The sequence below is a fragment of the Gavialis gangeticus genome, unplaced genomic scaffold (genome assembly GCF_001723915.1).
Source record: "Gavialis gangeticus isolate Ggan-Ray unplaced genomic scaffold, GavGan_comp1, whole genome shotgun sequence".
Lineage (NCBI taxonomy): Eukaryota > Metazoa > Chordata > Crocodylia > Gavialidae > Gavialis > Gavialis gangeticus.
The window spans coordinates 82,524,213-82,536,793 of NW_017729034.1; the positions used below are offsets into that span (position 1 = coordinate 82,524,213).

The following is a 12,581-nucleotide window of genomic DNA, read 5'->3' on the forward strand; positions in this document are numbered from 1 at the left end:
CCCAGACAAGCAGTGTGCAGTGGCGGGAGCCGCCCCTCCCCTTCACTGTTCCCACACCCCCTGGACAGGCCACAGCTCCATCCTGCACCAACTCCACCCCAGATGGGCAGTGCCTATCCCAGCCCCAGCCCCATTCCTTCTCTCACTGGGAGGGACATTGATCTGCCCCACCCCAGCCCCTTTCCTCCTCCCTCCCCTGTCACCACAACAGATTTACCAGCTGCAGGCAGCTGTATCAGCAATCGGATCTGTATTGGCCAATATGCCTCCTTAAAAATAGGCTATTGGTATCGGCCCTCAAAATCTCTATGAGTGTACCCCTAGTAGTTTCAAAACAATCCCTACCCCACTTTCTAAAATAAAGAAAAATCAATGTCACATAAGCATAAGTAGAGAGCTAGTTTGACTTATTATCTGACCTCAGGCAAAAGCAAGGCAGGGTGGCTCCTTAGAGACTGATTCAGAAAGGCATAAACTTTCATAGGCAACAGCCTACTTTGTCAGGTGCTATGTCATAGTCATCTGACAAAGCAGACTGTCACCTAGGAAAGCTTATGCCTCTCTGTACCAGTTAGTCGCTAAGATGCCATTCTGTCCTACCTTCTGCTAAGATAAACATCAGTAATATTTGTAAATCTACTAGTCTACTCATTACTGCTGAATGGGAAACTTTCCAGATAAAGAATCCCAAGTCACCTGCAGAATTTAAGCATTAATTTGAAAACAAAAATTGAGTTTTTTTGCTAATGCTGTATTGTCAGCCTGGAACTACAGACAAACAGCTGCATTATTTGGGAGAAAGGTGCACTTGGGACACATGGCTGGGATTAAGAAGATTTGGCTTGCTTCTGTAATTAGCCCATGGACACTTGACAAGATCTGTAGGCTTCGGACATGTTTACACTGCAGTTGCAGCCAAGCTGGCTGCAAGAATGCCCTGCCCACCCACTCTTGCTGACATATTCCAACCCAAAAATACACTGATGAGGCAACCCATAAGCAGCCTTCTGTGACTGATCTCAACACCTTGGTTTGCCATGCTTGACAGTAGCTGCAGAGGGAAACACCCATGCAGCTTCACTGGCACACTGCTGGGTTTGGAGCATGTCTGCAAAGTGGGTAAGCGTAAGTGTGCGTGGTAACATCTCAGCTGGATCCTGCTTCCACCAATGCAAACTTCAGGTTGTCCTCTATAAAAGTGGAACAACAGTACTTCCCTACCTCATGCTATCATTCTGAAAATAAATATACTGAAGTTTGTGAAACACTCAGGTACCACAGTAAGGGGGACCACACAAGTGTGTGTGGATGGACAGAGGCGGCAGCTTTCCTAAACAGCAGAGGAGTGGAAGTGATATAAAAAATTAGAGCGAGTAAAAAATTGCTATTTCTATTCTGCAACAATTCTGAAGCTTCAAAGAAGAAGTTTTCATTCTTGTTTGGAATAAAATCAGAATTTTCAAAATTTCTTATAGAAGGGTATTTCTGGTTAATTTTTGTTTCAGGAAAAAAAAATCAAAGCGCAGAGCTAGATGGTGTCTCAATTCAAAGTTGAATTCTGGGGGCTTCAAGTTTCCTCATTATAGAGTTGAGAGCAGAGCTCCAGTGCAAGTCAGCTCTCCCAAAGCTTCCAACTTCACAGCTTTGCAACAGAAAGCCGAGAAGCTCTCATGCACCTGGCTGCATCAGAGGCAGGACACAACAACTGAAAGACACAAGAAATGAATGTAGGGGTTTCTTTTAAACTTCAGTCATAATTTTCACTGAAAGATTTTTTTCCTGAAAAAGTAGACAGTAGTTTTTATTTTGTCTGACCTGTTTACCCAGGGGTGGGCAAAATCTGGCCCGCAGGCCGCATCCGGTCCACCAAGCTATTCTACCTGGCCCAAAGGGCCCCTAGAACATTTAGAAAATTAATATTTATCAAAGATGATAGGAGCCAGGGGCAGTAGGATGCAGGGGAAGCCCCAGCAGGCTTCTGCAACAGCAGGGCCCACCCCGCCCCCCCCCCGCCGGAAGACCCTGCCTAGCAGGGGCTTCTGGCCTGGAACCGTGGGGCTGTTCGTGGCTGTGCCAGCATGGGAAATTGTAGGTAAGTGTGGGGGGGCAGGAAGGCAGGGGAGGACCACAGGGACCACCCCAGTCCTCGGGGCCAGGCCAGATCCTGCTGAGCCCCATGGTCTGGCCATGCAGCCGAGAGCTGGCAAGCAAGCAGGAAAGTGGCGGTTGGGGCAGGGGGGAGTGGAAGCAAGCGGGAGCACAGGACCTATGCTTGTGTGCTGGCGTGGGCCTGGCACTCCCACTCAAGCTCCGAGCGGCTGCAGCATGGGGCACCTGCCACGGGAAGGAAGGGGCCACTTTTCCCCTGCAATGAGCACCAGCTCGTTCCCCGCCGGTGAGCATGGGGTCGGGGCTGTGTGCTGCTCCCCACCTGTACCAGAGGGCTGGGGTGAGGGCAATGGGAGTCAGCAAGCACATGGGAGCCAGCAGCAGCCGGGCAGGAGCGGGGGTTCTGCGCTGGTGTCCCAGGGACAGCGCCAGCAGGGACCAGAGCAGGGCGGCAGAAGCACAAGGTCCTGGCCAGGAGGGGTTCTATGGAGCCAGGCCAGCTCCCCCCTCTCCCTGCTGGTGCAGCCCACACCCCACGCTCCTGCTGTACCAGCAGGGAGAGGGGGGAGCCCTGGCCCTGGGACACTGGTGCAGGCCGCAGGACCTACGTTCCCACTTCCCCACCCCCACCGCATTCCCCACTTTCCTGCCCATCCCCTCTGCACTACATGGCTTCCATACCCACATCTATACCCACACACACCCCCATATGCAATCACTTCTGCATATATATCACAAACACCCACAAATCAGGAAAAAAAAATTTAATTAAATTAAAATATATTATTATGGGTGTTTGATTTTTAGTATGTAATTTGGTTTTTATTCCCCCAATATGGCAAACTCTCTTCCCCAAAGGAGTACTTTCAGGTACAAAGGTCGGAGGTTATGGGTGGGACTTCTGGCCCCCAGATGGAGACCAGGGGGCAGGGCATCTGTCAAGGGGCGGGGTTACCCATGCCTCCCTCAACATTCTGTTGTCCTTGAATGCTTGCCAAAACTTGGTAAGCGGCCCTCTGCCCAAAATAATTGCCTACCCCTCTGTTCTTCTATCTTGCAAATCTCAACAAAACACCAATTTCCTGTTGTGTCTTTCTTAGACAATATATAGATTTAGACAAATATAGGCTTGTCCATGAAAAACCCACAAATTGTTGATAACATATTCTACCCACATTCATATGCAGATCCTAAAATGAATTAAATGCATAGATTCATTCATGAACTTTAAAATATACTGCTACTTTGATCAATATTTGCTGCAACAAAATTCCTAACAACAGTACATGAAAGACAAGCAGAAAAAGCTATAGATCTCTCATTACATGCTAGGAGTTAGTGTATCAAACAGGCTTGTTTTGCCACACAGCATTATGTGAAACCTTTGACCTCAAGCCATATGCTAGAGAGCTTTCCTTTCTAGGAATTTTAAATATATCATTCTTTATGACATCTTAAACAAAGGTTAAAAAAACAAACAAACCCAACTGCATAACTGCAGAAAAGAATATGAAAGTCAGTCCATCATTCAAAGGGCATTTTTCCCCCTTCTGTTGCTTTTGGCTTGCATATTCTTAAATTATCACCAGAGTGCCTGCTACTTACAATGTAATCCTTCAGCATAAAACAAAACACTGAGTGTTGCTTTTCTTTTTCTACTGTACTTTGTGCAAGTCTATAAAACTCAAATTGGAACATTATCTGATCCAAATACATTCTCAAATACACAAAACATAAGTCTACCTTCAAATACCTTGACGCGATTTCAGAGGTATTTGCATCAAACTGGGGGCCCCTCCAGACATGCAGGTAAAGGCACAATGAGATCTGACGCACAATCCATACAATTACACATCTTGCCATGCCACACGTGCACAGCAGAAGGTGTGATTGCAAGATCGTGCACCAGATCCCATCACATTTTATTGCCGATTCAGGATCATAAACCCATGCTCTATCTGCGCCAATAAATTGCAATCAGATGGGGCTCCCAGACACTAAAGTGCCCCAGGCATCCCTGCAGCTGGGAACCCGCAGCTGACTGGGGAGGTGGGGGTGGAGTATTAGCTTATTGTTTTGTATAATTTGTACAGATTTATATATTTCTCATGCACACTAAAGTAAAGAATGATTTAGTTTTTGGAAACTTTCAAAAGGATGTGTTTGCTTTACCTATCACATAATCCTAAAGAAGTGAACAATAAACACTGAGTGCCCACAAGGTTGCAGCTCTTTGAATGGATGATCTTAGCAACATGGAACTCTAGGAGCCTAGGGCAGAGGGACTGTGGAGTCTTAGTTTCCATACGGAATAACAAGAGCAGTCTCTACCAAAGAGGTGTGTTAGAAATGTTCTGGAGCCTATCAACATGTAAAAGTATGTTGGGATCCAAACTCAGAAACTTGGTGTCTAGCAATAGGAGTTCTATCTACGAGGGCCAAGACATAAATACATTTCTTTAAGTATCCAGGTATATAACAAATATACATCTTACAATCAGCAATTCCCCTCTCCCCAGGGCACTTCTTTCCCCTATTTCTAGGCCTTGGAAAGTTAAAAACTATACATAGCGATGCCCAGAACACAACTGGTGGGATATATATTGCTATACCAGCTCCAGTTCTAAAAGACTTTCCTTCCTACCTACAACAAACAGATGACTACCCAAGATTAATAGAAAAATACATTTCATTAGATTCTTATAAAGGGAGAACAGGTATGTTGCCTAATACACTTATTACAAAGAATGCCTGGGACTTTTCACATGAGTTTCTAAAGCCTACATCAACTCAAAATAAGTGTACACTTGAAAGCACTTTGTGTAGAGTCATTTTCGTCTATTTCCTTATGGAAAGGAAAGCTCATTATCTATGTCTTTCATATGCAAAGAGGAGAAGTTCAAAAAAGACTGGGAAAATCAGCAGAAACAGGCACAGTAAAAATTGGTGTTATTACTTACACTTATCACCGAAAAGGGTTTACTAAAGTAAAATGGATACATTTTCAAGAATCTCTACTTGGAATTTTTCTTCTCTATTCTCTATGTATCTCTGTAACATACTCTTAGAAAAGTCAGAAACAGCTTTCTTCCCACTGTATTCTCCATTTGGCAAACAACTGATTCCTGCCATATTAAAAACAAAACTGTGTTTTAAGTAGCCTTCCATGTTAAAATGCTTTTGACAAACTAACTACATTGAGATCAACATCTAAAAAAATTAGCCAGCTGCTGAAAGCCACTTGGAAATAAGGAGGCTGATGAATCCCTGTTTTAGCAGGTCCTATAAAAAGTGATTAAGTTTAATAGAATGAGGAACCTGCCTGGGAAGCACATTGGCTGGCCATATGGGGTACTGTGGCAGCCGCTGTTCCTTTGCTGCCACACTCAAGACCTCTATCTCCAGAAAGCAGCTGGTGGAGGCAACTACAAATCATCTTTGCTAGGGCACTTCTGGATTGTGAGCATGCAAAGCGAGTGGGAAGATGGGACTTTTGGGAACATCCGTGTTGGACACGCTGCCACTACAGTGTACACATACCATTTGGTTTCAGGAAAATGAGAAAAAAAACTAGTACGCTTAGCAACACTGAGATCAAGAGACCTGTTTCATACTGACTGCAAAATACTATCATATGGTAATACCTTTTAGTTGCTACTGATACCTGAAAACATTTTAAATGATACAGATAAACTAATATGTATTATTCTAGCCAAAAGCTTACAGAGGAGAATATATTAAAGCAAGAACAGAACAAAAATCTGCAGCTCGAGATCCAAATTGTCTCCCAAGATTCACAAGCCAAGCCAATATTTAGGCAGTCTTTCCCAACCTTTTTTATACTGCGGACTGGCACAGGAGTGGGACAGGGTACATGGAACCATTTGCCTCCCTCCTGGGGCTGCCCTGCAGCCCAGCTTTAACCCCGCATATGACTGCTGGAGATGGAAGCCACTCGCCTAGGTGGACAGACGGAGGTCCACGCTGGGGGACGGGGCTCATACCATGACCTGGCAGCCAACCCTTTGCAGTCCAGTACCAGGCCCAGTGGCTGGGAACCTCTGCCCTAAGCTGAAATCCTTCTCCCTCCTTATCTCGGGCAAGATGGCACAATTAGCAACTATGCAGTCCTACAAACTGCATGCTAGGTATAAAGTCAAGTCATAAGCCTCCTCTCACCTCTTTATTATTCTAGTTTCCCAGCAGTGTTACACAGGCATCATATTAGAGTTACATATTGTCGAATCATTCCCAGAATGGACAGCAGACAATAATTCAGAGAAAAACCTGAAGAGCATTATAAATCATTTCAATTTACGGCTGACAGGGAAGAAAGCACAAGGGTTACAGCAGCTTCACCTTTTCCAAACTGTGACTACTTTTTCCACATAGTCTTGCAAGCATTTTACGAAAGGAGAAAGGTGGCTAGGCATATACAGAAGAGCATGCACAGCATCAAAACTTTTGTTAATAAATAGCTCTGCTTTATACCATTCAAGAGCAAGGGAAGCATATGGGTCAAAGATGCCCTGAAATGTTGTTCATAAAAAAGTTTATAAAGAGCAGGTTTTCAGTGACCAGTGCAATAATTAAACATACATGCAACCTGTTCCATGTTCTGGTGTGGGATCCTTTAAATAACACACCCTTTTATTTTCTTAATTCTTTAAAAGAAGTGCATGCTTTTCTTGTACCTTCCTGCTACTTTTGGGCAAACCTAAGAGCAAAACGAAACTTGTCAGGCCCATCCCCTTTTCTTCCCTTCCACTTCTCTTTGCACACAGATCTGTCCGAGGCCTCTTCAGTCTCACTTTCAGTTTCAATAGCAGCTTGGCTACTGTTACTTGTAAACACTCTTGCCAGTTTTACATAAAAAAAAGCCTACCAAAAGCTTCCCCCAGAGTAGTGCAACTCACCATTCACAGTATGACGACACCTGCAATGCAACAAGGCTGCCAAAGGCACACAATGTATAAAACAGAGAAACCCATTGTTTTCCTCCTCTATTCCCTTCCTTCTCATGGTCTTACTTAAACCAAAAGAGGGTACAACATTTTTACACCGGAAGTGTGGTTTGCAAATTGATCCCATCTCTTCAGAGGCAGCATAAATAACCAAATTCTGCTGTAAGTTTCTTATAAACTATCACTTCAAGGAAAGTCAAATGCAAGTACCTCAGAAAAGATTTCAGCCCAATTTTTTTTTAAAGACCCCATTACAAAATAATTTTGAAGAATAAATCTGAAGGCATTGCATGCTTCACATTTCATCATTAGGCTTTTTTTTTCTGTTGATGTTTCTCTGAGTTTTTCTTTTCTTCCCAAGAGCCTGATCCAGAGTCCAATCAGACCTGGACACAGGCATGGGCAAACTGGTTGGCAGCCCAGAACCCAGACAGGAAGGGGGCCTGAAAATGAAAAAAAAAAATTACAAAATTACAATTGCAATCATTATCTCTGGTGAAGGGGGATCCCATACTAAAAGTTCGCCCAGGGTGGCCAGGAGTCTAGGTACGGTACTGAGTCAAATGAAGTCAAGGGAAAGAGTCCCAGTGACTTCAGAGGACTTTGAATTGATCCTTAGTCAGCCTCATTCTATGTTTTCATCCAATACAGATCTAGAGGTCAGACAAATGACTGCCAAAGATCTTTTATGATGCGCTGCAGGAAAGTGCGCTCAGGGAGGCCAGAAGAAAGTAAACGCTTCAAGGACTCCTCAAGTCATCCTTGAAACATTTCAACATTGACCCTAAGTCTTGGGAAGATCTCGCTCATGATCTTTCCACCTGGCAAAGCCTCATGAGGAGCTACCATCTGTGAAGAGAAGAACAGCTGAGGCAGAGCAGAACCGCAAACAGTGTCTCTCTCACAACAGCAGCACGTCTGCTGTTAACCAAGCAACTCAAAGCAGCATCTCTTGCTCAATGTGCCACAGACAGTTCAAAGCACAAATTGGCCTGATCAGCCATTCACGTGTTCATAGAAACCAAACCAACTGGTGATGTGATGGTCATCTTCAAATTCAAAGGACCAACAACAATGCTTTGGCTCCTATCATTATAGAAAGCATTCAAATTTTGCTGGAGATGGAAGTAATTTCTTAGTTTGTTTGTTTAATGGCTTAAAAAGTATTAGATTAATAGTGTTTTCATATTATTAATGAGAATGCAGTGTGAGAGCATGTGCATGAACTCTCTGAAGTCCTGTCCTTGTAAATCTCTTATGTAAATAGCTCTACACAGATCAGCAAGGCTCCTTCATTGCTTAAAACTGTCTGCATGCCTAAGCACACTATCAGGGGTTTGGCCACATTTTCCTTTCTTTTTAAAGTACTGAATTGTTAGATGTGTAATTTAGTAAACTTTTTTGTGCAAGAGAGCAAACAAACATGTATGTCATTACTCACAGAACTAAAATTAGCTGCCAATCAGTCTTCATCACAAAAATCCTTAGCCTACTGCCCATGCACATTAAACAAATACAGCAAACATATCTGACTTGTTTCAAAGACTGCCGTAATTTTTTTTAATCAAATCCTGGCACCCTTGCTATTAACATGCCCCTGGAATGCTTGTCTGTAAACAAGCTCTTGACTGTGGAATTCATTTTTGTTCAAGCTGTGATACTTTTCAGCTTTCATCAGATTTACATAGATTTTAAATTCATATGACAGGTGTCCCATATTTTAAAAAAATGCTACAGCCCCAGGCTGTATCCAAGCTGATTCAACAGGCAAATTGTTGGCTTTTTGGAGGCACATGGGAAATTAAGACAAATTCTAGCTCTCAGCTGTAAAGTGCAAGTCTGGAATAATTTTGGAAAAATCAAACAAAACACCATTGTAACAGCAGAATTAATTCCATTATTTCAAGGGGAACCAGCTTGGCCCAGCGAGAAGAAAGCACAGGATGATGACAAGAGAGCGATGCTATATTGACCTCTGCCACAGGCTTGTAGGGTGATCTTTAGAAAGTCATTTTCCCTCTCTATGTAAAATAGAAATAATAAAACTGACCTTTCATGAAGTACTTTGAGACTGAATGATTCTTCTCATCCAACACCCAACAAGAATTCTCTCTCCTTTTGCTGGAGGGATGCAAATGATAGAAATGCAACTTGCCAATCACTGAATGTAAAATAGCCCCTTCTGGCAGTGGTGGTACACTTGTATCTCCCCAAAACAACTGGACCATGATGCTTAGCCATGTGGAGGCACTGCTGTTTTTTTGTAAGGCCCTCACACACTGCAACGACTTGCAGTAATTGGGGTGATTAGATTAATGCACAAGTCCTACTGTCAGCCTTGAATTATAATGAAAAGAACTACACTGGCATTGACTTTTACCACGGAATACAAGCATTTCTGCCTGGGTTCGATTCCCAGACACATACAACTACAGCCATGGAGGCACCAAACATCTGGACTCAGTCTGATCTTTGGATTCTGTCACAGTGGCCTAAAGGGAGAATGGAAGGTCTGGGCAGCCTTCACTCCTACAGAAATTCCTGCCCAGGAATATGCATCGAAGCTCTGGGTGGCCCTCATGCATACACCATGATCCAGGAGGATCGGTGGTCGCCACAAGCATTTCTAACCTTTTCCCAATTAAGTCAGTCTGTGTGAAGTAAAGCCTCCCACTACTTCCCCCTGACTGGAAACAGTCAGTCCAATATCCTCTTCAGAACTATTTTCCACAACTGAAACATTACTGTTCAAAGAAACATTACAGTTCAGCAAGCCAATAGAATGTGACTCAAACAGTTCTCTTTGGAAAGTAATAGTTAAAAGATATTTATTTTCCTGCTCACAGTAGGTTTCCATCTGATTCTGCTGCTTCACCTTTCCTTTAAGTGATTCCTTCTTTTTAAAAAGGAAACACATGCACAAATCTGGCTGCTGGGTTCTCACAATGTGCTTTAGGATGATGGGGGAAAGTTCTCTGTGGGTTTTTTTTAATCCACTCTTGTTCTGTAGTTTACAAGAGAACTTAGGCCTCTTGCTGACCAATCAATAGATCTTTCTGCAATACTGTACTTAATTTTTAGGCTAGGTCTACATACAAGAAAGTAACTGTGCAATAAACTAGGGTGTTAATTTACAATGTGCTAGCTATTTTGAGCTAATTACCCCATAAGAGCATTCAAGCAGAGAATTCATGTGGAGTAGCTAGTCTGCTGTTAAATCGCATCCTAGTTTCCCACACTGGAACTTCCCTGTGTAGAAGAGCCCTAAGGTAGGCGTAAAACAAAATAGGAACAAAGATTAAAGAACAGTATTAGTACTTATATATTAGTACTTATACCACCATAATATCACGCGTCTCCCATGCTGATTAATTTTCCCTTACAACTTCTCTGCAGAGGAGGAACGTACTGTCATCCCCATTTTTAGAGCAGGTGAACTGTAGCAGAAAGAAGCAACCTGACTTGCCCCAAGCTGACACTGGAAGTAGCAGGGAACTTCACCCTGCTCTCTCACATCCTGAGCTAGTGCCCTAACTACTGACTGATAAGGTTAACAGAGAAATTTGATAACAGCCTTCAGCTATCTGAAAAGATGGTTCTCAAGAAGACAGAGCTAGACAGTTCTCAGTGGTAGCAAATAACAGGAGGAGGAGCAATGGTGTCACGTTGCAGCAGGGGAAGTTTAGGTTAGATACCAGGAAAAACTCTCTCACTAGAACTGCTTACAGACATGGAAAAAAAAATCTAGTGCTTTACTTTCAGCTCCGCACACCCCCACGCCAAGTGCAGCACAGGCCCAGAAGAGAAACTGTGTCAGTCTGACCTGGTTCATCCAATGCCTGTATAGCTCATGTGCTTCAGCAGGAATTTTTGGCACTTTTATTTAATGGCTGATAAAAGCCCCCAAAAGGCCCCTGAAGTGCACGAGCTATACAGTTGCTGGGGAGTCGAGTCAAACTGATGTAATTCCTCTTCTGGTAAAGTGCTGGGGTGGGGGGGGGTTGTACACATCTGCCAGTACCTGAGGAGGGTAGTAAAGCACTGGAACAGGCTACCCAGAGAGGTGGTAGACTCTCCATCCTCAGAGGTCTTTAAGACCTGAGTAGGCAAAGCCTCGGCTGAGGTGACATAGTTGGGGATGGTCCAGTTCTGAGCGGGGGAGTTGGACTAGATGACTTCCTTCCAACCCTAATTTTCTATGATTCCATGATATCCATTTCATTAGATTCTTATAATACTTACTTACTTACAAAGAATACTTACTACAAAGAATGCCTGGGACTTTTCATGGGGGTCTCTATCTCAGGAGCTTACAAAAACTCAAAATGAATGCAACATTTGAAAGCAATTTGAATGGACCCATTTTTTGTCTTTTGTTTCCTTAAGGAAGTAAAAGTGAACTATCTATACCTGTGGCATTCAAAGATCAGGACAGAGGGAGGATCACAGGTGCAGTAAATAAAACCAATACGTGCTGTGACTGCTACTTAAATCCCTACAGAAGGTTTAGGAAAGTAGGAAAATGGGGGATGGTTTGGAGAGCTATTGCTTGGCTTCCTCTCCAAGGAGCAGCCCCAGGAAGCAAAGCCACCCCTGGGCTCAACTGGGGGGGCTGCTTGTCACAGACCCCAGATACTGGCTTCAAATGAGGTTGGGGGGGGATGGGATGAAGCTACACTGCAAACCAGTTTAACTGTAGGTATGTATGCCCAGGAAGCAACTCCTGGAGACTGGATGCACAAGTTGCTGGGGTTATTTGACCCCAGCAGTCTTTCCTGCCCAGAGCAGGGAGGCTGGACCTGGTGATCTCACAAGGTCCCCTCCAGCCCTAAACTTCTGTGAACCTGTGTGACTGGGAAGGCCGCTGGCAAGAGGACACACGGTGGGGTTGAATACAGCAGCCTGCAGGGCTCACTAAAGGCACAGGGGGCGGCTGCGAGGAAACAGCTCAGCTCAGCTCACCCCTCGCTGCTCACCAGCCGGTGGGAGAAAAGCTGCCCCTTAGCTTCGACATGTGGGGGGGGACCCCAAATGCACCACACGGAGGCTGCTGGAGCGCGCTAACCCACCTCTGGCGATGCTCAGAAAGCAACCTGACGCCCACCTTGCTGGGCTCATCCGACCCCAGCAGCCTTTCCTGCCCCGGGGTCCCTTCCGTCCAGCCCCTAACAACTATGAGGGGGAAGGGGCGCGCGGGGCAGGGCCGCGTCCAGCGCCGAGCACACCCACACACACACATTTGCATCTGAGCCCATGTGAAACACCCCCGTGAGCCCCCCCGGCGGGAGGCTGAGCCCCTCGCGCTTACCCAGATAGTGCCTGAGGTCCAGCAGAAAGCGCGGGGGGCCGCCGCCGAGCTGGTAGCAGAGGGAGCCGAGGCAGAAGAGCAGCAGCGCGGCCATGCACAAGCCGTAGTCGCGCAGCGAGAGGAAGGGCAGGAGCGGCAGGGGCCGGCGCCGCCGCCCGCCGGGCCCTTGCCCTTGCCCTTGGCCGCCCGGCGGCGGCTCC

At 45.1% G+C, this 12,581-nt stretch overlaps 1 protein-coding gene across 1 annotated transcript in view; it reads right to left on the reverse strand.

Annotated features, from left to right (window-relative positions):
- The window catches only part of UST (uronyl 2-sulfotransferase), a 388,259-nt gene that overhangs the window by 375,281 nt on the left and 397 nt on the right, over positions 1–12,581 (reverse strand). The window contains exon 2 of the mRNA XM_019526747.1: positions 12,382–12,577. Within this exon, the coding sequence (XP_019382292.1) occupies positions 12,382–12,577 (196 nt within the window). The remainder of the gene's footprint in view (positions 1–12,381; positions 12,578–12,581) is intronic.